General features: G+C 41.1%; 1 protein-coding gene across 1 annotated transcript; it reads right to left on the bottom strand.

Annotated features, from left to right (window-relative positions):
* Window positions 1-885: 885 nt before the first annotated feature.
* Window positions 886-24,897, bottom strand: ccnf (cyclin F). Its single transcript, XM_061884860.1, has 17 exons — window positions 24,658-24,897; window positions 21,500-21,651; window positions 21,250-21,356; window positions 21,094-21,161; window positions 17,278-17,474; window positions 17,019-17,072; window positions 16,744-16,848; window positions 14,866-14,943; window positions 14,579-14,733; window positions 14,015-14,179; window positions 11,123-11,246; window positions 10,857-11,037; window positions 10,661-10,748; window positions 9,397-9,496; window positions 9,184-9,317; window positions 4,198-4,373; window positions 886-2,420 (listed from the first exon to the last, which is right to left on the bottom strand). The coding sequence occupies exons 1-17, from the start codon at window positions 24,668-24,670 to the stop codon at window positions 1,999-2,001; spliced, it is 2,319 nt and encodes a 772-aa protein (XP_061740844.1). The 5' UTR covers window positions 24,671-24,897; the 3' UTR covers window positions 886-1,998.
* Between the last annotated feature and the right edge of the window lie 481 nt (window positions 24,898-25,378).

Genomic DNA, 25,378 nt, shown 5'->3' with positions numbered 1-25,378 from the left:
ATATATATATATATATATACTGTATTTCCTTGAATTTAAAACCTCTTCTCACTCTTGTGCTTATCAAAGGCATGCGGTAAAAGTAAGCATGCGCTAATTATTTTAAAACCTCTTCTCACTCCGGCACTTACCAAAGGCACGCAGTAAAAATTTGAGTGTGATGTAAGCTTGGACCTTAAATCCTACTGAATAGCTCTTAATCTTCTTCCCTTTATGCCATTTCAAATTACCGGTATTGAAATCAGCCTCCTCCATTTTGAAAACGATGACAGGGGAAGTGTCACTCGTGACGTCAAGAGATTGACCAGGCGGTAATACTAAGCATGCGCTAATTATGATGCGAAGCGAGTACACCTGGCAGTAATTCAAGGCAGGCGCATACTATATGCCCTGCGGCAATGCAAGGAAATACAGTATACACATATGTGTGTGTATATATATACATGTATAAATATATAGATACATACACAAACATATATATATATATAAAAATATATACATATATATATACATACACACATTTTATATATATATATGTGTGTGTATATATATATATATGTTTGTATATATAGGTTGATTGGCAACACTAAATTGGCCCTAGTGTGTGAATAGGAGAGTGAATGTTGTCTATCTGTGTTGGCCCTGTGATGAGGTGGCGACTTGTCCAGGGTGTACCCCGCCTTCCGCCGATTGTAGCTGAGATAGGCGCCAGCGCCCCCCACGACCCCAAAAGGGAATAAGCGGTAGAAAATGGATATATACATATATACATACACACACACACACACACTTATACAGCCCGGCCCACGGCCAAATTTTTTTTTTAACCCAATGCAACCACCGAGTCAAAAAGTTTGGGAACTCCTGATCTAGCCTATTTTTTTAATGCTTTTAATGTTCAATTATTCCTGCACTTTAAGAGTTTGTACTGCAAATTTCATCGTACTGGTACAATGACAAAGACAATTTAAATTCAATACTGTAAGAACATCGCATAGAGCAAAAAATAACAACATAATATGACATGCGAGTTTATTGATTCAAAAAGATATCGCAAGTCTGTTAAAGGGAAACTTAAAAGATTATAAAAAGGCTGCCCTAGTGTGGAATGACAAAACATTTCAAGTAGTAGTGGCGTGTTTGTTGTTCTTAGACATTAAAGCATATATGTACATTAACACAGGAGAAAACCAGTTAAACTGCTTAATATGAATGTTCAGTCAGCCACAGTAGTGTTGCTATTATGTCATCTGTGTACATAAAAAAACAAGATTTAGTTACCTTAATTTCCCTGACAAAACAACATACAATCAAAATAAATACATGTATTAAATTGTTACATGTACTTTTGCAGTATAGTTTGGAGGTGGTAAAAAAGAAAAGTCACGAAACCATCTTTTTGCTTTAAAAAAAAAAAAGAGGCTTTAAAATAAATATGGCATTTGGTTTGTATCTGAAATCCAAAGGTTGCTTTGCACTTTTAAAATATTCACAGTTGTATTTTCCAACATAGAAAAAAGGTAACACCGCAGTACCTTTGGCATACAAGGAAAGGTCAGTCAAAGCCGCCCAGCAAATACAAGGTGTTCTTGTACAAACAGTGCATTAAAAAAGTCTGGTTTCCTCACGTCTATTTTAAAACCATCCAATGAGGTTAACTATAGGACACCCTTAAAGGTGTACTCTTATAGTGCATGAGAGGTATTATTTTGACAGCTCTCCTGTAAACACTGACAGTGAAATGCACACCATATAATATGGCAATGGTTGATTGAACCGCTATCTATGAACACAACTGAGACATTCATTGGTTAACTTTGACTTGTGTGCACTCCAAACAAGCATTGTGTACTTAATGCCATTCCATGTATTACATCTTTTCCCTTGTCTTTAAACCTCACGTCATGAGCACCCATCCAAGCCCACAGATTTTACAGAGGAATCGGAAAAAAGTGCTGATGGAGGAGAATAACCGAGTGACTGCAAGTGGTCATCGGTCTATAGAATCCGAAAACCGACTGTGGCTGAATACAGCTCATCTTCCTCCTCCTCCCTTTCCACATCGCCTCCGCTGTGTGCTGCAGAGTTCTTCCTCTTTACTTGTTTGCTGGAGTGGCCACGAGGTCTGTGCACGGGCACTAAAAGGCGGAAGCCCGGCTGGGAATGAGCAGAGGCGGCGGAAGAAGTGGTAAAAGTCTTGAGGGAGCATGGAACAAGAGAAGAGGAGGAAGAGGAGGACGACGGACTGACGCTCTGCACCGACGAGTAACCTGAACTGTAGCAAAATGCTTCCCGCTCAAGCTTCGTTTCCTCGCCGTCCGCCTCGCTGAAGCTGTCTTCGTCACTGGACAAGGCTCGACAATGTTCTCGTCTTCGGTCTGTGTCGCTGACGGGGTCCAGTTGGATGGATATCATTGAATCTGACAATAGAGGAAGATGTATCATCATGACAGACAATCTTGCGTCATTACAACAACAAGCCCGAATCATCATTTAACGTTTAAGACAGGGGTGTCAAACCTACAGCCCGCCAACAGGTTTTATCCGGTCCGTGTGATGAGTTTGCCTATTATAAAAATGCGCTGCTTTTTTTTTGGAATGAAAGAAACTGCTGTTCTAAATGTGTCCACTGGATGTCACAATAGCAATTCTGTTAGGCAAGCAAATGGTTTATACCGGGGCCAGGCAAGAGGCTCCTCCTCGACTCACATGAAACTTAAAACCTGCCGTTTTATGTGTTTTGCTTCGAAAACATGGTCATTTGGCACCCTCGTTGCCCAAAAATGTCCGTCAAATCAAACACGAAAAAGTGAAATTAACCTTTTTGAATAGTTTCTTCCGGTTTGTTGAGTTAACACAGGATTGATATACATGGGCATGACAAAGGAGGTATTAAATACCTCGAAGAGTTTACATGTTGTGTTTTTTGTTCAATCCCAGTACGACTGTGACTTGAAGTTGAATCCTGGCTTTGTAGATATACTGAGACCAAGTCTAAACTCATTGTGGTTTTAAAGCTGCACCAATTTCCTCAGAAATTTCAACAAACTTGAAGTGTTTTGTCCAGAGGATTATTTGTGATGTGTACGTTTTGAGAATGTGCTTGTTGTATTTTTGGCCAAAGTAAATCAAAGATGACAACTTGGAGTTGTCTTTTTTCTTTTTAAGTTATTACGCCACGATTTTACAATTCCAGGCTACTTGAGGATACATTTTCCTCAATGCGGCCCTTGACCTAAAATGAGTTTGACACCCCTGCTTTAAGAGATCCTCTGGAAATTTTGTGATATAAATTTTTTCCCCCACACACCTTTTTGTAAATTTGCAAGCAGTTATTTGTTTTTAAAATATTTAAGAACTGTTTCTTAAATTAGCCTTAAATGACAACGTTACTCAGAAAATGTCCCTCTTAAAATGACATTTTATATTAACATGAATCAATGCAATCATTTATGTTAAAGTTTTAATTTGGACTACTGGGTTCTATTTAAACTGTTATGGGCCTTGTGGTTAGATTGTCCGCCCTGAGATCAAACCCCGGCCGAGTCATACCAAAGACTATTCAAATGGGACCCATTACCTCCCTGCTTGGCACTCAGCATCAAGCGTTGGTATCGGGGGTTAAATCACAAAAAAATATTACCGGGCGTGGCCACCACTGCTGCTCACTGCTCCCCTCACCTCCAAGGTGATGATGGGTCAAATGCAGAGAATAATTTCGCCACAACTAGTGTGTGTGTGTGACAATCCTGGGTACTTTAACTTTATATATGTGCCCACCAGATGGTGCAACTTTAGCCCAGTTAAAGCATGCAGTAATATATTTTTTTTTTAGCAAGGACGCTTTCCTGCTGAAAAGACAGGTTTGGGACTCCTTTGATGTTTGCAAATTTTGTCTAAATCTGCGGCTCAATAATACTATTACCACCAATAGCAATAATCAATAAAACATGAAATGTAGTGCTTGTTTTTATCAATGAAAAATGTGGAGTTATGTAAACATGCTGGTTTTTAAAAAGGTTAAAACCTCTCACAAAAGAATAATGTTTAATACAAATATTGTAAAATACTGACTAATTTGAAGTGACAAAAATATATAAACGTATAAAATTAATACAGCGTTTATTGGAAAGAGATGTTTTTAGTCTTTCTGGTCAAATTTTTAAAGGGTTAAATTACCCCTCCGACATTACTCACAATCTCCATCTTTCTCGCCCTCGCTCTCCTCTTGGTCGCCTTCGTAGCCCGATGAGGAAGTGTCCAGACTCCAGTCGAGGATGTCGTCCAGCAGCGTCTCCTCCTGATTGGATAGCTCTGCCGTGGGTGTTGTCACGCGGCTGCCTCTGTCGGCCTGCATGCTGTCATTGCGCTTTCTTGGATGGGGAGGAGAGGAGCATGGGGGGTTTGGATGAGTCACACAGATGGAACAGATAAACACCTTCTGGACTAAACAGGGCACGCCTGTTATGGAGCAAAGGAGACTAAAGGAGCGAGGAGGAGAACTGTACAAGAATGGTTAAATTGCACAGTGTAATTGTCGCTTGAAGCTGGGAGCCTGTCTAAAATCAGGATTTTTTAAAATAAAAATATACATTTGTAAAATAAATAAATAATTCCCTCATGACATGCTACACTTCTCTATACCACCTTTGCACCCCAAAACTGTGTGTGGATGTGCACTTTACAAAACATGAATTAAAATCCTCAAAAACAAAAAATATAGGATCTAATGCTGATTTATTGTCACAGCACATCATAGCAAATCTCAGACGTCATACAGTTATGCCTCCTTCAGGCTGTGAGGACAATTTAGAATGACACTACATGAGGCAAAAAAAAGATATATCTAAGATCCACATATCCATTTACTACCGCTTATACCCTTTGGGGTAAATCATGAATTAAAAAGACGATTACTATGGTGTAAAATACACAAATGGACATTAAAGATATGGCAAAATAGAATTCTGACTAGCAAGTTATATTTTCCTACCTGGCAATTTTTGTCTAAGGTAGTACACACAAAAATCTGAGATTCCTAAAATCTTTAAAGGGACTGTGCACACAAACAAAAGCAGTCCAAGAGAAGCAGCTAACAAGTTGCAGTCGATTGTAGCCAATCTTAGCAATGTTATCTAAATTGCTGTCATGAGCTGACAACACATAAACCTTGTGCGCGATTTATATAGAATAGAAAAGGAAGTACTTTATTGATCCCTGGGGGAAATTCAGCACCACAGTTCGCTCCCAATAGACAATAATAATAATAAATAATATATAACATATATTATATAGAAAAAAAAGCAGTGGTTCTCAAATGGGGGTACGCGTACCCCTGAGGGTACTTGAAGGTATGCCAAGGGGTACGTGAGATGTTTTAAAAATATTCTAAAAATAGCAACAATTCAAAAATCCTTTAAAATATATTTATTAAATAATACCTAACCAAAATATGAATGTAAGTTCATAAACTGTGAAAATAAATGCAACAATGCAATATTCTGTCTTGACAGCTAGATTTTTTGTGGACATGTTCCATAAATATTCATGTTAAAGATTTTTTTTTTTTTTCTGAAGAAATGTTTAGAATTACTGTTGTTTGTGCTTATGCACCAAACAGCAGTTCAGAGTACCCACCCTTTTTGGGAACACTCGAGGGAGTACTGGAAAGTGCTCCCCCGGGTGATTCCCTTGTCCTATTGGGAGACTTCAACGCTCACGTTGGCAACGACAGTGAAACCTGGAGAGGCGTGATTGGGAAGAATGGCCGCCCGGATCTGAACCCGAGTGGTGTTTTGTTATTGGACTTTTGTGCTCGTCACAGTTTGTCGATAACAAACACCATGTTCAAGCATAAGGGTGTCCATATGTGCACTTGGCACCAGGACACCCTAGGCCGCAGTTCCATGATCGACTTTGTAGTTGTGTCATCGGATTTGCGGCCTCATGTTTTGGACACTCGGGTGAAGAGAGGGGCGGAGCTTTCTACCGATCACCACCTGGTGGTGAGTTGGCTGCGATGGTGGGGGAGGATGCCGGACAGACCTGGGAGGCCCAAACGCATTGTGAGGGTCTGCTGGGAACGTCTGGCAGAGTCTCCTGTCAGACAAAGTTTCAATTCCCACCTCCGGAAGAACTTTGAACATGTCACGAGGGAGGTGCTGGACATTGAGTCCGAGTGGACCATGTTCCGCACCTCTATTGTCGAGGCGGCAGATCGGAGCTGTGGCCGCAAGGTAGTTGGTGCCTGTCGGGGCGGCAATCCTAAAACCCCTTGGTGGACACCAGCGGTGAGGGATGCCGTCAAGCTGAAGAAGGAGTCCTATCGGGTCCTTTTGGCTCATAGGACTCCGGAGGCAGTGGACAGGTACCGACAGGCCAAGCGGTGTGCAGCTTCAGCGGTCGCGGAGGCAAAAACTCGGACATGGGAAGAGTTCGGGGAAGCCATGGAAAACGACTTCCGGACGGCTTCGAAGCGATTCTGGACCACCGTCCGCCGCCTCAGGAAGGGGAAGCAGTGCACTATCAACACCGTGTATGGTGCGGATGGTGTTCTGCTGACCTCGACTGCGTATGTTGTGGATAGGTGGAAGGAATACTTCGAAGACCTCCTCAATCCCACCAACACGTCTTCCTATGAGGAAGCAGTGCCTGGGGAATCTGTGGTGGACTCTCCTATTTCTGGGGCTGAGGTCGCTGAGGTAGTTAAAAAGCTCCTCGGTGGCAAGGCCCCAGGGGTGGACGAGATCCGCCCGGAGTTCCTTAAGGCTCTGGATGCTGTGGGGCTGTCTTGGTTGACAAGACTTTGCAGCATCGCGTGGACATCGGGGGCGGTACCTCTGGATTGGCAGACCGGGGTGGTGGTTCCTCTCTTTAAGAAGGGGGACCGGAGGGTGTGTTCCAACTATCGTGGGATCACACTCCTCAGCCTTCCCGGTAAGGTTTATTCAGGTGTACTGGAGAGGAGGCTACGTCGGATAGTCGAACCTCGGATTCAGGAGGAACAGTGTGGTTTTCGTCCTGGTCGTGGAACTGTGGACCAGCTCTATACTCTCGGCAGAGTTCTTGAGGGTGCATGGGAGTTTGCCCAACCAGTCTACATGTGCTTTGTGGACTTGGAGAAGGCATTCGACCGTGTCCCTCGGGAAGTCCTGTGGGGAGTGCTCAGAGAGTATGGGGTATCGGACTGTCTTATTGTGGCGGTCCGTTCCCTGTACGATCAGTGCCAGAGCTTGGTTCGCATTGCCGGCAGTAAGTCGAACACATTTCCAGTGAGGGTTGGACTCCGCCAAGGCTGTCCTTTGTCACCGATTCTGTTCATAACTTTTATGGACAGAATTTCTAGGCGCAGTCAAGGCGTTGAGGGGTTCCGGTTTGGTAACCGCAGGATTAGGTCTCTGCTTTTTGCAGATGATGTGGTCCTGATGGCTTCATCTGACCGGGATCTTCAGCTCTCGCTGGATCGGTTCGCAGCCGAGTGTGAAGCGACCGGAATGAGAATCAGCACCTCCAAGTCCGAGTCCATGGTTCTCGCCCGGAAAAGGGTGGAGTGCCATCTCCGGGTTGGGGAGGAGACCCTGCCCCAAGTGGAGGAGTTCAAGTACCTAGGAGTCTTGTTCACGAGTGAGGGAAGAATGGATCGTGAGATCGACAGGCGGATTGGTGCGGCGTCTTCAGTAATGCGGACGTTGTACCGATCCGTTGTGGTGAAGAAGGAGCTGAGCTGGAAGGCAAAGCTCTCAATTTACCGGTCGATCTACGTTCCCATCCTCACCTATGGTCATGAGCTTTGGGTCATGACCGAAAGGATAAGATCACGGGTACAAGCGGCCGAAATGAGTTTCCTCCGCCGGGTGGCGGGGCTCTCCCTTAGAGATAGGGTGAGAAGCTCTGCCATCCGGGAGGAACTCAAAGTAAAGCCGCTGCTCCTCCACATCGAGAGGAGCCAGATGAGGTGGTTCGGGCATCTGGTCAGGATGCCACCCGAACGCCTCCCTAGGGAGGTGTTTAGGGCACGTCCAACCGGTAGGAGGCCACGGGGAAGACCCAGGACACGTTGGGAAGACTATGTCTCCCGGCTGGCCTGGGAACGCCTCGGGATCCCCCGGGAAGAGCTAGACGAAGTGGCTGGGGAGAGGAAAGTCTGGGTTTCCCTGCTTAGGCTGTTGCCCCCGCGACCCGACCTCGGATAAGCGGAAGATGATGGATGATGGATGGATGTTTAGAATTAAGTTCATGAATCCAGATGGATCTCTATTACAATCCCCAAAGAGGGCACTTTAAGTTGATGATTACTTCTATGTGTAGAAATCTTTATTTATAATTGAATCACTTGTTTATTTTTCAACAAGTTTTTAGTTATTTTTATATTTTGCAATGTTATTCAATTTAATAAATCAGAAACTGATGACATAGTGCTGTATTTTACTTCATGTCTTTTTGTTCAACCAAAAATGCTTTGCTCTGATTAGGGGGTACTTGAATTAAAAAAAAATGTTCACAGGGGGTACATCACTGAGAAAAAGGTTGAGAACCACTGATATATAGTATATGAATAATATAAATATATTCTACATTTAAGTGCAGTCAAGGAACATATGCATTATACAGTCTGATGACTGTCGGTATGAAAGACCTCCTGTGTCGTTCCGTGTTACATTTTGGGAGTCTGAGCCTTCCACTGAACGTGCTCATTCTCTCCGCAAGATTATATTAAAAACGGGTGCAGTTACAATGATCTTAAATTATATATACATACAATATACACATTTCTAAGTAAATTGCTTTAATTAGTGCTATGATTTTCCAACACTGCCATAACATTGCTTTTTTTGGTCTATAATTTATCACACTCATTACCACAAATTCCAAAATTACAGAACCAAGAGATTAATAATACCAATTTAGAAAGAACTGCCATTTTGAGGCCCTAAACATGCACAAAAAGTCCCCAAATTTGGCAGGCACTTCAAGTATGATGAAAAAATAAATATTTTGGGGGTCCCAAAATTTTTGGTGGTGGGTAAAAGCATCATGCGTGCCACCGACAACTAAATGATATATTATTATTTGAACTATTTACTCATAGAATGAAAATATATTAATATTTTTTTTTTCAATAATGAAAAACAAGTATGACTGTTCATGGTGTTTATCTGCGTTGCGATGCCTACTGTCTGTTACCTTTTACTGGTGCTAGATGGAGAAGCCAGGAAAGTGTGGATGTCTGCTGGTTGACCAGTGGGACTTGGGGGCTCCATCTGAGGCTCCACTTCGGGAATCTCAAGAATCTGACACAGCTCTTTATAATCCATCACCTTGCATGTAGAAATTAAACAGCTTTAACACCTAAATCCGTACAACAATTTGATAAGCTAAGGTTTGAAGAGTGCAAACCTTCTCCCTGCTGATGTGCTGGTAGATATCGTCTTCGAAACGCTGCTTCACGCCCGTAAGAGATACATGTCTGTAGTCTTTGGGAGCATCTTGACTGAAACTGAGGAGATGAAAATGGAGGAATACAATCAATTAAACAAACTTGCATCTGGCGACAAAAGTACTCATCAATCTTGTAATCAGAGTGTTGTCCTCCCACTCACATTTAACTGTCTTAAGACTTTGCAGCATCCTGGGGTTCAGTTTTACGGCCATTCTATTTTTATTAGCCACTTGACATTTAAACAACCCTAAAGCTAATCAGTCAGGTTTCACTGACCCAAACAATCAATAGTCATTATCTTACAATGTCCTGTCACCAGTGGAGAGGCAGAAAAAAGATGGGGCAAAACACTAACACTTCATGTTAACATGTCATCGAGATCAAGTGGTTGTCACTGTGATAGCTGAAAGGATATTAATAGATGTCCAATACTGGCCTTTTTGCCGATATCCAATATTGTCCAACTCTTAATTACCGATTTTGATATCAACCAAAAACGATATATACAGTCATGGAATTAACACATTATTGTGCCTGATTTTGTTGTTATGCCCCGCTGGATGCATTAAACAATATAACAAGGTTTTCCAAAAATAAATCAACTCAAGTTATGGAAAGAAAATGCCACCATGGCACTGCCATATTTATTATTGAAGTCACAAAGTGCATTATTTTTTTCAACATGCCTCAAAACAGCAGCTTGGAATTTGGGACACGCTCTCCCTGAGAGAGCATGAGGAGGTTCAGGTGGGTGGGGTTGGGGGTGTATATTGTAGCATCCCGGAAGAGTTAGTGCTGCAAGGGGTTGTGGGTATTTGTTCTGTTGTGTTTATGTTGTGTTACGGTGCGGATGTTCTCCCCAAATGTGTTTGTCATTCTTGTTCTGTGTGGGCTCACAGTGTGACGCATATTTGTAACAGTGTTAAAGTTGTTTATACGGTCACCCTCAGTTTGACTTGTATGGCTGTTGACCAAGTATGCGTTGCATTCACTTGTGTGTGTGAAAGGTCGTAGATATCGGCAGAGTTTTAAAAAGTCATATATTTCACTTTGTGAAACCTATACCGATAATTCCTGATATTACATTTTAAAGCATTTATCGGCCGATAATACTGGACATCTCTAGATATTAATAAAGATTCAAGTGAAAGGCTAAAAGTATCATTGCTTTTATTGACAAGTCTTGTGTGCATAGATACACAATATCGGTCGGAGGCTTACCATTTGACATAAAGCAGCACAGAAAGCTGGGTGAGGTCCTGCTTGAAGAAGCCAGTGTAATCCACTAGCTGGCTGGGCCAGACGGGAGCTGTGACAAGGCACGATGAAGCATAAATAAAGAGACAACAACAACATATGGTGATGAAATGACACGTCTCTGAACACAAGCACAGTTTGTGCCGTTTTGTTTTGTTACCGTAGTGATGCAGGGCCCTTGTAAGCAGCAGCACAGCGCAGGCCAACTTGGCAGGAGGCGGCGTGGCAAGGGCAGAGTAGAGAAGGGACAGCTCGCAGATGTAACTGAAGAGGTGAGTGGTCCGTCGCTCCAGAGGGAGAAGGGACAGCAGCACCTCGCCGTAGTCCAGCAGTGTGGGGCTCTATTAGGTATTATGCAATATGCAATAATTATAAAGCCTGGAAATGCATGGAGCATAATGATAAAACAGTCTTCATTAAACCCACCCTTATCTTCCCTTCGAGCACGGAGACGACTTCTCCCATCATTCGAACCAGGTCTTCGTACTTGTAGGTGTTGTCTGTGAGCCACACAGCTTCTCTTATGGTAAGGATGTCCTTACTGATGTAGCTACAAAAGAAAAGACCATTTCTATTACAAAGGCTTTGGTGTCTTAGAGCAAGTTTCTAATGCCACAATCGCAGCAAATCATGCAAATTATGCACAGCCTTGAAATTGGTCCAAAGCCCACAACTTGACTGCAAATTTTGGTGAATCAGCTTCATTTTCGGCAATCAAATTTAATCAAATCAAAACTTATGTTTGTTTCTTGTGATGCAGCAGGAACAGCAACATGTAACAATATATCGACTCTTTATTGCTTAAACGGCACAATTGTTGTCCTTTGCATATGTTAGACCTACTTCCGTTTCTTGTCTACGATGCTAGGCTTTCTGAATAATGTGCTATATAACATTTACTTCCTCTTTCACATGCTTGTATGTATTCATTTGACCTGTGTTTATCCAATGTAAAGCAATTAAGAACCAATTCCGATTTGCAATGCTGACCAAGCAAAGAGGCAGCATTTACATCATCATCTATTTTTATGCCTTTCATGAAAATGCATTTATACAAGCCACGTACAATTGACACTTTCATTGTTTTTTTGTATCTTATACATTTCCATGATCAGAAAGGAGCAGATGGAAGAATAATATTCTTATATTTATCTGCCTCCTTTTTAACACAAATTATTTTAGATGACTTTATAACTGTTCCCTCCACCAACACTCGAACTCCAACATACTTTTTAAATTTCCTTTAAGCATTTTCACAATGACACGTCCAATCTAAATCATAATTCAGTTTGACATAATTTAGGTTCTTTTTTTATAACTCTTTTTAAATTCAAAGATATTCTTACAGCTTTTTAAGTCTTTGTTTAGAGAATTCCATGCTTTCACACCAGGAACAGACAAGCACATTTGTTTCAAATTTGTTCGCACTCTTGGATGTTTAAAGTCATACGGCCATCTGTGGTTCTCATCTTCAGATGTGAACACAAATAACTTTTGTATTTCCTTCGGAAGGACTTTATTTCTCGCTTTGAACATCGTTAATAGAGTATTCAATTCTACAATGTCTTTTAGTTTTAGTAATCCTGACCTACTGAAGAGTGGATTTGTGTGCTGCATATATCCATCCATCCATCCATTTTCTGCCGCTTATTCCCGTTCGGGGTCGCGGGGGGCGCTGGCGCCTATCTCAGCTACAATCGGGCGGAAGGCGGAGTACACCCTGGACAAGTCGCCACCTCATCGCAGGGCCAACACAGATAGACAGACAACATTCACACTCACATTCACACACTAGGGCCAATTTTTTTTAGTGTTGCCAATCAACCTATCCCCAGGTGCATGTCTTTGGAAGTGGGAGGAAGCCGGAGTACCCGGAGGGAACCCACGTATTCACGGGGAGAACATGCAAACTCCACACAGAAAGATCCCGAGCCTGGATTTGAACCCAGGACTGCAGGACCTTCGTATTGTGAGGCAGACGCACTAACCCCTCTGCCACCGTGAAGCCCCGCTGCATATATCTTACGTTAAAAATGATTCGAATTGCTCTTTTCTGTGAAAGAAGTAAAGGCATTATGTTGCTATGATATGTATTTCCCCATATTTCAGCTCAATAATTGACATAAGGTAGAATAATTGAGCAATATAACATTCTCATTGTGTTATACGGAAAACTATATATAACCTTGTTCAAAATAAATAAGCTTTTAAAAACCTTATTTTTCACATGCATTATATGAGCTTTCCATCTCAACTTTTCATCTAAGATTATTCCATGACAGAGATGTTAAAGTGTGATGATAATCTGCTATCGTCTCTTATTCATCAACAGAAATGACCGCTTTAAAATCACTCGCAACCTGTTCACAAATACTTTTAACCTGCGGGGTTAAACGTTTTGGAACATGAGTGAATGTTTAAGATGGACAAACACCTTTTAAGCATAAAACATACACGGAGAATATCAACAACTTGTGGACGGCAGAGCAGACAAATGAAAATAAGGAATTCTTTGGTGGCATTTCTTTCTATAATTATAATTAAATATCACTATTAGCGTATTTCCTTGAATTACCGCCGGGGCACTAATTAATTTAAAACCTCTTCTCACTCCTGCGCTTACCAAAGGCATGCGGTAAAAGTAAGCATGCGCTAATTATTTTAAAACCTCTTCTCACTCCGGCTCTACCAAAAGGTATGCAGTAAAAATTTGAGTGTGATGTAAGCTTGGACCTTAAATCCGACTGAATAGCTCTTAATCTTCTTCCTTTTATGCCATTTCAAATTACCGGTATTGAAATCAGCCTCCTCCATTTTGAAAATGACGAAAGGGGAAGTGTCACTCGTGATGTCACCAGTTTGACCAGGCAGTAATACTAAGCATGCGCTAATTATTTTGGGAAGCGAGTTTGACCAGGCAGTAATTCAAGGCAGGCACATACTATATGCTCTGCAGCAGTTCAAGGAAATACGGTAATAGGTATAATAAATTGAAACAGAACAGTAATTCGACAATGAGCTCGGAGTGTGTGCTTCTACAGCCATCTAGTGTCTACTTTTAAATCTAGGTGGTATAAAACGAGTGAAACATCAACACAGCATTAGTTTTCTTTTTTGGAAATACGGTGCCTTTTGAGGTTAAGGTTACAAGCAACACTTAAAACATTGAAAATCCAAAGTGGATTCAAACCTTTCAAAAAAAAAAAAAAAAGTAAGTTTTGTCAAAACTATCGGTAAAATCTGTTTCAAATTCAGGCATTTTAGGCTGCAACAAAGGGGCCGAGTTTCCATTGCGACTGTAATGCAACGTTTCCTTACCGTGTACAAACCACCATGCAGGCGATCCCCAGCAGCTGAAGGCAGACCTTGGGGACTGAGCGCAGGCCCAAGTAGCGGTCCACGCACCCTACGGTCACGTGCAGCGTCAGGCTGGAGAAGTCCTTCATTGTGGTCACCTCCACGAGCCAGTCCACCAGGATATACCTGCAGGCAAAGATGGCATAGTGATGATTGTGTAATAGAGGTGCAAGCAATAGACAGCTCCCCTGTAGTTGGTGCTCCTAATTTTATAGATCCAGCTGTTACATTTTCTATCATTATTATTATTAATCACCATATCATTAATACAGTTACTGACAATTATTGTTGTAGTCTGGTGATCTCATCCCTCCCCACAATCCCACCTCTCTGTTGGGTTGAAAACAACGTCGCAATACATCACACCAAATGACGTACAAACACATCTAATTGTCCAATTGCGTGATGGGGTGCCACAGTAGCAGGAACATTACACCTTACCTCGCTTTTGTGTAACAACATATTCTGTTCTTGCTATTTTGCAGTAAAACAATCTACTAGCTGGAGGAGTTCCATTTTTATTACCTCATGGTGTCCTTAATGCCTCGCTTGAGGATGTTGTGATTGCCACCCTGCGCTGCCTGCTCAGGGAAGTTAAAAAGTTGTGACACCAAGTCGGAGCAGGCCTTGGCCTCCAAGCCCAGTGGGTTTCCACTGCTGCACACTTTGGCCAGGGAGAGCTGCACATAAAGAGACAAGCTGTTAGCAGAAGCAAGATGGCGTGTATGATGACTTGTTGACGAGTGCTTGAAAGTTCTTATTGTGTCTGCACACCAACGTTAGAAGTGCTTAGTCTTAATAACTGCACGCACCTGTGCCTCCCAGCATCCTCTTCCAGCATAGTCCCTGAGGGTTCGAACACACTGGAGGTACCTGCCTGGATCTGACATCTGAAAGTCGCAACAAACAAACCTTTTCATCTCCAATAAATTGCAAGCACATTCTTTTATTTAGATTTTCAAATAACTGAACAAGTCTAATTTAACACACTATAGGGACACAAATACCTAACATGATTTATGCCATAGAATGGCACAAAAGATGCTATTTTTATAGTCTGTTTTTTTAGTTCTGTATGTATTTATTTTGATTACTGAATTAGCTATCTAAAAACGATTATCTTTGGGATTCCATACCCCTCCTTCTCACCAATCAGAAAATGGGAGCATGTTTAACACAGAAGTAAATAAACAGTCAGTAGTTGCATGGACCAGGATAAACAGCAATAATTGATTGGATTTAGATATTGCTTTTCTAGACCATTGTCTCTGCAGGTATAAAACTTTTTAAGACCAAAAAGATTACAATCCAACACCCATTTCACATCAATAGGTAAAAGGCAATATTTATGATCTAAAATAAACTTTCCTGAGCACCCCAACCGATTATGTCAATATAGCCACACAAGCTAGTTAGCGCTCTGTGATCATGGCGCCGCTAAAAATAATTTGTCTACGTTAGCGCTTAAAGGCCTACTGAAATGAGATTTTCTTATTTAAATGGAGATAGCAGGTCCATTCTGTGTCATACTTGATCATTTCGCGATATTGCCATATTTTTGCTGAAAGGATTTAGTAGAGAACATCGACGATAAAGTTCGCAACTTTTGGTCGCTAACAGAAAAGCCCTGCCTTTACCGGAAGTCGCAGACGATGACGTCACCCGTTGATGGCTCCTCACATTGTTTTTAATGGGAGCCTCCAACAAAAAGAGCTATTTGGGCCGAGAAAACGACAATTTCCCCATTAATTTGAGCGAGGATGAAAGATTAATGTTTGAGGATATTGATAGCGACGGACAAGAAAACTAAAAAAACAAAAAATTAATATCAAGTTAAAAAAAAAAAAACGCGATTGCATTGGGACGGATTCAGATGTTTTTAGACACATTTACTAGGATAATTCTGGGAAATCCCTTATCTTTCTATTGTGTTGCTAGTGTTTTAGTGAGTTTAATAGTACCTAATAGTCGGAAGGGTGTATCCACGGGTGTCTTGAGGCCAGTGTCTGATGGAAGTCGACGGCAGCTGTACGGACGGAACAAGCTCAGCTGATCTCCGGTAAGTTGCGACTTTTTACCACAAATTTCTCACCGAAAACTGCTGGTTGACATTTGTTCGCTTGACGGCTCTGATCCATAGTAAAGTTTCACCTCCGGGAATTTTAAACAAGGAATCACCGTGTGTTTGTGTGGCTAAATGCTAAAGCTTCCCAACTCCATCTTTCTACTTTGACTTCTCCATTATTAATTGAACAAATTGCAAAAGATTCAGCAATACAGATGTCCAAAATACTGTGTAATTATGCGGTTAAAGCAGACGACTTTTAGCTGTGTGTGTGCGCAGCGCTAATATTTCCTAACAGTCCGTGACGTCACGCGTACACGTCATCATTACGCGACGTTTTCAACAGGACACTTCGCGGGAAATTCAAAATTGCAATTTAGTAAACTAAAAAGGCCGTATTGGCATGTGTTGCAATGTTAATATTTCATCATTGATATATAAACTATCAGACTGCGTGGTCGGGATTAGTGGGTTTCAGTAGGCCTTTAAAATAACAATATCACTAATACTGGGTTAATAATCAAGTCACACAATTTTAATGGAGTATTGGTGGCAATAGGCTCCATTGTAAGCCCACAACTTCAAGCACCTTATGCTTAATATGAAAGATTATTGTAAAACTCACAGCTGCTTTGCGATTGTTCTCCCATAAAAGATAGGAGCTCTGCAAACATCCCGCCTGCGAAGAACCTTCCAACATGGATACAGCTTCGCAACGTTTCTCATCCTCCTGGAGAAAATGTCAGGAAAACAAGCACATGGAATCTTGACTGGTCTGACAAATTATGTGATGTTTAAAAACTTGAGTTTTGGTTAGGAATGCTTTGTCATGTAAACAATGGATGCTAATAGAAACCGTGCTGACCACACCCGGACTGAAACTGAACTGATGAGGCTCACCTCAAACAGCTGCAAGACTCTCGCCAAACAGTGCAACAATGGGCCCCTCTTCTCCTGGGCAAAAAAAACAGAAAAAAATACATCAAGAATATATCAAAAATACATAGAGGTTAACTGATTTACAGTCTATGGCGTAAAAAATCCCATTCCCCCCCCCGCCAAGCAGTACAAAGCTGGGAGCAGCATACCTTCTGGCCCTGGAACTGTATGCACAAACTACATATTGGTGTTGTCTAAAAAAGGAGTAGAACATCCCTACCATGTTGTCGTCGCACTCGGCTTTGAGGCGGTCAAAGACAACCGCCTTGCAGCAGCTGCCGGTGGGGGACCACGGTGGCCGGATGAACAGCCAGGTGAAAGGATCGGCGTTGGGAGAGCGCAGGCCCTCAGCCAGGCTGAAGAAGTGGGAGGCTTTCCTTCCACACACGTCCGCCCGGCCCTCATCGCTCAGCAACGCTGCGGCGTACAGGAAAACCTTGTGATGAGCGACAGTATTGCAGAAGGCAGTCTGCTACAAAAGTCCAATGGTCGTGCAAATTGAAATTTTAAGGGGAACTGCACTCTTTTGGGGAATTTCGCCTATTGTTCACAATCATTATGAGAGACGTGATGACGAATTAATTTTATTTATGCATTCGAAATAATAAATAAATGCGATCAAAAGTCTGCTTAGAATGGAGTGTATGGGAGCCGCTCTATTCTGCCTATATAGCCTTTAAAAAAACACCTAAACACCTCCATTAAACTTTTTTTATATACATATGTAAATTGTGATGTAGTAATAGGCACAATTATAATATTTACGTATTTGCTCATTTTAGGAATACACAGCGCATCTATACCAAAAACGCATCACGTTTGTTTTTTTTTTTAAATGACTCATTACTACTTACTGCAGACTTTATGAAAGCAAACAACCATAACAAAACATCACACACTGTACAAGGTCGGCTGTCATTAGGATGCTGACTCTTAACATGTTCATATAAAAAACGTCTGCGGGCTAAAGAGCGCTTTCTATTCGGGCTCCTGTACTCTGGAATGCCCTCCCGGTAACAGTTAGAGATGCTAACTCAGTAGATGCATTTTAAGATCCCATCTTAAAACTCATTTGTATACTCCAGCCTTTAAATAGACCCCCTTTTTAGACCAGTTGATCTGGGGGGCAGGTCCGGCTGCCATGGATGAAGATGGCAAACGCTCCAGAGTCCAGAGTCGAGACCCGGGGGTGGACCGCTCGCCTGTGCATCGGTTGGGGACATCTCTGCACTGCTGACCCGTCTCCGCTCGGGATGGTCTCCTGCTGGCCCCACCATGGACTGGACTCTCACTATTATGTTAGATCCACTATGGACTGGACTTTCACAATATTATGTTAGGCCCACTTGACGTCCATTGCAAACGGTCTCCCCTAGAGGGGGGGGTCACCCACATCTGCGGTCCTCTCCAAGGTTTCTCATAGTCATTCATATTGACGTCCCCACTGGTTTGTGGGTTTTTCCTTGCCCTTATGTGGGCTCTGAACCGAGGATGTTGTTGTGGCTTGTGCAGCCCTTTGAGAAACTTGTAATTTAGGGCTATATAAATAAACATTGATTGACTGATTGGGCGTCAAAGTGTATCAACTGGTCGGAATTAGTCCTCATCCTTCTACAATCAAGGTGAGAGGCTTGATCTATGATCTACAATAAAGTTAAACGAGCAAGGAAATGAGGAAGCAGCTTATCAGTCGATTATGTCCAAATTGGCACACGCTTGTGGTCACGGCGGCGCTATAAATAGTCTGTCTGCGATAGCGCTTAGCAATATCACTAATACTTTGTTAATATTCAAGTCACAAAATGTAAATGGAGTATTGTTGGCGTTTTATGGGCAGAATTGAGGACCTCCAATTGGCTCTGCAGTAAGCTGACTTTTAATTTACGAGTTAGAAATAAATTAAAAAAATACATGCTTTGTCATGTCTTTCATAAGGATTAGGCAAAATACCAAAAAAGGGCAGTTCCTCTTTAAGAAGTGACTGGTAAAGTATAAGAAGTGTAGATGGAACCACGTTACATATAAAGTAAACAGCTACCAGGAAATTATCAAGTTGATTAATAAGAGTCTAGAAAGAGGATAATGACATAACAGCAAATGGTGGTTTGTCAGAGGAGGTTGGATTAATACATGAACTGGTAGTGTGGATACCAAGGGTAGTATCAGTGTATAATCGATATTAGAGTGATTAGGTAAATATTTCCATTTCCTAAAAATCAGTTTTTGGTCAATGTTAACAAACTAAGGGAATAATTCCCTGGACATAGGTGGACTAGAAGGGAAAAAAAAATCAAAGCATAACTTAAATGAGTGGTAGACAGTCCTTTCTTTTTTGTTTAATTATTGAGTGTATTGACTTTATTTTGCTCAAATAATTGTATGTAATAAAATAAAATACTGGTTTAAAGAGTGTGTTGATATTGTTAAAATTGTTAATAGCACTCACAATACATATATTTTAAAATGTGGAGGTAATAATACATGTGGTCTTTATCAGAATTAGCCGATCTCAATCATGGATGACCGGTATTGGCAGGTTAAAACCCTGATCTGAACATTACTAGTAGTAGCTCTTTACATAATGGTGCTTTAATATTATTAAAAAAAGCTGTCAGTATACTGTGTATCAATATATACGGATTGTATTTTCTTATAATTAGTGGTTACCTTGCATTTACACTTCCTTCTTGTAAAAATTGCTTGGATTATTCAAAACAGTTTTTAGTGTTAGATTCCAGAAAACACAGAGTGAGATGTTCTACCTCTTGTGCGAAACACAAATGCATAAAATGACTTAACACATTAAAATGACTAGTAAAACATTTAAAAACACAACAACCAACTTCTAAAACAATAAAAACGACTCCAAAACACATAAAATGACCTCGAAGAGATGCACAGTGACATCTAAAACGTAAAATACTCCCAAAACACATAACAAGACACCTAAAACACATAGTAAGACTACTAAAACACATTAAGACTCCTTAAAACACATAAAAAACTCATAAAACACGTAAAAATACTCCTAAAAAACATGTAAAAAGACTCCTAAAACAAATGAAAACAGAATGAGGTGTTTGCATCCTTTGTGAGCACATACACTTGGTGGCCTTGTAAGTGAACAGTGAACGTGAATGGAAGACCTGAAGGATAAAATAATTTACGGGTGCGCATCATCAGTAGTGTTCCTCTGGGTCACTGGGTGTTTCGGCCTTTAACACTATACACCCTCTCCAGAGGCGGCCAGCTACAGGATGATCGGACCTGAGCTTGCGACCCAATTCCAATTAGCCATGAGAGTCACCTTGTTGGCAGACATATCAGGGGACCATGCATGGCAGGGGCGTCCGGTTCCCTGAGTCAGATTTTGTTCTGCCTGACCGCTGTTAGAGTTGTAGTGACTCAGGAACAGATTGTGTCAACATTTGTTTTTGTTTTTTTAAATTAGAACAAATGCAAGCGTCTTTATTTTTTTATCAGTTCTTATTAGCAAATGTACGTTAGTGCAGGGAGCAGATGTTTTATAGTTGGATGTAACTGCTGTTCTGTTCTTGGCTGAGGTTAAAACAGGATTTTGTGACGAAGCAGCGGCCTTTTTATACATGCTATTTAGATATTGTATACTGAGGCTCTGACATATTCAGTGGTACCACAGCTCTTGTTGGGAATCTCCTCCTAAAGGTCTGATACAAATTGAACCAATATAAATCCAATCCACACACCCCAAAATACATTTTTTTTGGTTGTTTTACGGGCGGCATAGCTCGGTTGGTAGAGTGGCCGTGCCAGCAACTTGAGGGTTGCAGGTTCGATTCCCGCTTGTGCTATCCTAGTCACTGCCGTTGTGTCCTTGGGCAAGACACTTTATCCACCTGCTCCCAGTGCCACCCACACTGGTTTAAATGGAACTTAGATATTGGGTTTCACTATGTAAAGCGCTTTGAGTCACTTGAGAAAAGCGCTATATAAATACATCAATCAATCACAAACGGGATTATGTTATGACACGCCACATAATGATGTGTCTACTTACGTCCTTCGTTGTACAAATAAGCAATCCCCAACTTCACGGCTGCTTCAAAATTCCCTTTTTCTGCAGCTCTGTGACACAAAGAAATATATATTTAATAAGATTAAATGAAAACGGGATTATTACACACACTCTACCGTACTATAGAGATCGTGTTACCTTTCAAATAACCATAAATTGTCGGGGGACGGCCAAGTGTCCCTGAAACTGACCCTGGCCCAAACACTGGGGTGGTTGTCAACAATGTCACGCAATTGAGAATGAACCTAGAAATTAACATAAGACAACACAAGGAGGCAAAAGATGCTGAAACAGAACACATGTGGGACAACGAGGTGTACATTGCTCGCTAGAAGTTGCACAGTTGTGTGTGGTGCGTGTTTTGTGTAACCGGGGAGGAAAGACTCACAGCTCTGACAGACAGCAGGTCCTCAGCGGAGAGGCACTGGAGCACACACAGGAGAACCTCCTGGGGAAGACTCAGCAGGGTGACAGCCGGTGTACGCAAGCGGACCCTCTTTCGAAGTGGGATGGAATAGCATTTTGAGCAATGGCAGTGGACTGTGGACAGATAAGGGCGTGAAGTTAAGACAGCATATTCCCAGGCAAAAAAAAAAAAAAAAAAGAATTTAAACATTCACATAGGCTTGACTGACAAGCAAACACAAGATTTCACATCATGGTGAAAATGAGTGCATCCAGTTGTCACATTATTGTTTGTCAAATATTTGCAACTCTTTTAAGTTAGTATGGCAGGCCTAAAATGTCAATAATTGGATGCGCATCTTTTTAACGGGTGCCAGCAACTTGAGGGTTCCAGGTTCGATCCCCGCTTCCGCCATCCTAGTCACTGCCGTTGTGTCCTTGGGCAAGACACTTTACCCACCTGCTCCCAGTGCCACCACCACATGTTTAAATGTAATTTCGATATTGGGTTTGACTATGTGAAGCACTTTGAGTCACTACAGAAAAAGCGCTATATAAATATAATTCACTTCACTTTTTACTGCAAAACCAACCGTTTTAAGCGACTAAATATCACACACTTGATGAAAAGTGGAATTGTGTGCAGCTAACACTGGTCAACTACCAAGCAGTTGGAGGGAAAATAAATATTTAGTTTTAGTATGTTTTTGTTTGAGGACAAACATTACACTACTTTATCATAAATTGATTAACGTGGACCCCAACTTAAACAAGTTGAAAACTTATTCGGGTGTTACCATTTAGTGGTCAATTGTACAGAATATGTACTGTATTGTGCAATCTACTGATAAAAGTTTCAATCAATTCAATCAATCAAAAACAAACCTTCCCAATTATTATAAAGCCCACTTTATAATATGTTTGTGTGTATGCTTTACTGATGAGAATATTTGATGAACATCATTTATCCTACTAATTTCGGTAGTTCATGAACTCACCATAGTGTGGACTGTGACGCAAAAGTTTGTTTACGTGTAAAAATCTTCCACTCCTTCTTTGTCTCATTTTGTCCACTAAAAGTTTTATGCTGTGCGTGAATGCACAAATATGTGCTCTGTTGATGTTATTGACTTGTGTGGAGTGCTAATCAGGCATATTTGGTCAGTGCGTGACTGCAAGCTAATCAATGCTAACATGCTATTCAGGCTAGCTGTATGTACATATTGCATCATTATTAAGCTAATTTAATATCCTTTACTTTTATCCTCTTTGTATATAATTTAGTTTTGCATGTCTCATGACACATTATCTGCATGTAAAATTGGCTGCATTTCTGATTGATTGTGCACCATGTTGTTCCAGACCACAGCAAACCTAACCTAGCTTCCCAAAGAATGTAATAAATCTTTTGAAAGAAAACAGCCTGCCGTTTCCTTTAACTTGGACACACACATCTATCACACACATCTATACTTTTGGCCATTAAAAGCCAGTCATTTTCAGGAGTTATCTCACCTTCTGAGTAGCCTTTGATTTACTAATGGTTTCTAATGTTGTAAAAATGTGTAGAATAAAGCCTGTGACACATAGTAATTTTGATAGTAGGCTATTATAGCTAATATAGACACTTAAGTCGTTTGTTGACTTCATTGTAAGACTTAAATACGGCTTTTCGTTTTTTGCAGCTCCAGACAAATTTGTTTATGGTATTTTTGGTCCAATATAGCTCTTTCAACGTTTTGGGTTGCCGACCCCTGAACTAGGTCATAGGTCCCAATCTTAGTCAGTGAAGCATCATCCATATGTGGGAAACACTGTCTGGAGGGGCGCAGCACCAAATTATGCCCCCCATCTATTTATGTAAAACCCCTCAATAATTAAGTTACTCGTTTTTTTGTTTTTTTTTAAGTTTTTACAAAAAAAAAGTCAACAGACTGAATATAAAGTGGCCATATATGATTTTAAATAATCATATTGAAATATGAATATAAAGCTGGCAAGTTTTCCTGGGGGTGAGCTGAACTTTTTCTTGGAATTTTGATCGTTCACGATCATTATGAAAAACATGTTGATGGATAATATATAATTTACTTTTGCATGTCTCATGACACATTATCTGCATTTAATATTTTGTGCGCCATGTTGTTCCAGACCACAGTAAACATTACATAGCTTGCCAAAGATTGTAATAAATCTATTAAAAGAAGACTACCTGTCATTTCCTTTAACTTGAACACACATCGATACCTTTGGCCATTAAAATCCAGTCATTTCCAGGAGTTAGCTCGCCTTCTGAGTAGCCTCTGCTTTACTAATGGTTTCCAATGTTGTAAAAATGTGCGGAATAAATGTTACATTTCAACCTTTTCTGTCAATGAAGATTTACTTCTCTTTTTTCTCTTGCTCCTCAGGGGAGAGGGAAGTGTGAGCTTCCCTGCTTAGGCTGCTGCCCCCGCGACCCGACCTCGGATAAGCGGAAGAAGACGGATGGAAGATTTGCTTCAGCCTGCGACACTAGTCATTTTGATAGTAGGATATTATAGCTAGTATACTTTTAGGTCATGTGTTGCCTTCATTATAAAACTTATATAGGAATTTTAATTTTTTACAGCTCCAGACAGCTTAGTTTATTGTATTTTTAGTCCAATATGGCTCTTTCAACGTTTTGGGTTGCCAGCCCCTTCACTAAACAGATCATTAAGAGAGGTTTTCCTGCCTTTGATCAAATGCATAATACAGTCGTCTAATATTTTAATTATAATACACAAATATTCTATAGTGGAATTGTGTGTAGTTAACACTGGTCACCTACCAAGTAGTCAGCTCAAGTGGGCGCCCAAATTTCCCTCCTGTGGTGTAAGTGGCATTACCATAACTCCAATTTAAACATACATTCAATGCATTTTAAACACTTTTACACGTTGCCAACACATAATAACTCAAGCAGAGACGCGTTTTGAGACTTTTAGGCACCATTCATAACCAGATAGTGGTTTGTTGGCAGGTAGCTAACGAGGTAACTGCTAACTCAACAGTTAAATACGAGTATTTTATGAAAAGCTGATACAAACCGACTCCCACGTACATTTATTAAAATATATACAGCCATGAAATATGATAAAAATGTTAAAAAGGACTTACCACCGGCTTTCATGGCAAGTGGACTCTATGTACAGACGTCTTCCCACAGCGGTGCCACTATAGCTCGCGTTACAACAGCGGTTAAAGCGGCTAGTGTTAAATACACAAATTTATGGTAAATATATATCTTTTTTACAACCAAATATTTCTGGTTGAAGCCAAATTAATGTTGGGAAATTGTGAGCCGAATTCAAATTCTAGCACGAGTCCTTTTAGCCACACCCCGAATGTCCCCTTTAGACCCACCCGCCATGCGTGTTTAAACGCTACATTCAAGCGGATTGGTCCAGACAAGACCCGCCTACATGCGTCTATTCTTTCATGTGATTGGCCGGTGTACGGGAAGGCTAACCCCCATTGGCCAGATTGGTATAAACTGGGTAATAAAGTGTGTGGATTGGACAGCGTGTTAGCGATTCGAAGTACGCGCTCGCCAACGAAACAGATTCTATTGGTTGAGGGGGATATAGGCACGCCCACTGAGTCACTTGTACGCTTTGGATTGTGGGATACGTAGTTGTATATATTTCAATTTAAAGGTACCGCGTTTAAAGAGACAGGCACACAGCCAAAGATGAAAAAACATATTAACTTTAAAGGCCTACTGAAATGAGATGTTCTTATTTAAACGGGGATAGCAGGTCCATTCTATGTGTCATACTTGATCATTTCGCGATATTGCCATATTTTTGCTGAAAGGATTTAGTAGAGAACATCGACT

This window comes from Nerophis ophidion, linkage group LG23, assembly GCF_033978795.1.
Source record: "Nerophis ophidion isolate RoL-2023_Sa linkage group LG23, RoL_Noph_v1.0, whole genome shotgun sequence".
NCBI lineage: Eukaryota > Metazoa > Chordata > Actinopteri > Syngnathiformes > Syngnathidae > Nerophis > Nerophis ophidion.
The sequence above is the reverse complement of the archived record's forward strand: the minus strand, read 5'-3'. Positions and strand labels throughout refer to the sequence as shown.

Excerpts from the sequence above, each read along its gene's own strand:
- ccnf (XM_061884860.1), bottom strand. Across the intron at positions 16,849-17,018 it reads GAGTCTTGCAGCTGTTTGAG|GAGGATGAGAAACGTTGCGA; the intron begins GTGAGCCTCATC and ends CATTTTCTCCAG. Across the intron at positions 11,038-11,122 it reads TGCTCGAAGGGAAGATAAGG|AGCCCCACACTGCTGGACTA; the intron begins GTGGGTTTAATG and ends AATACCTAATAG.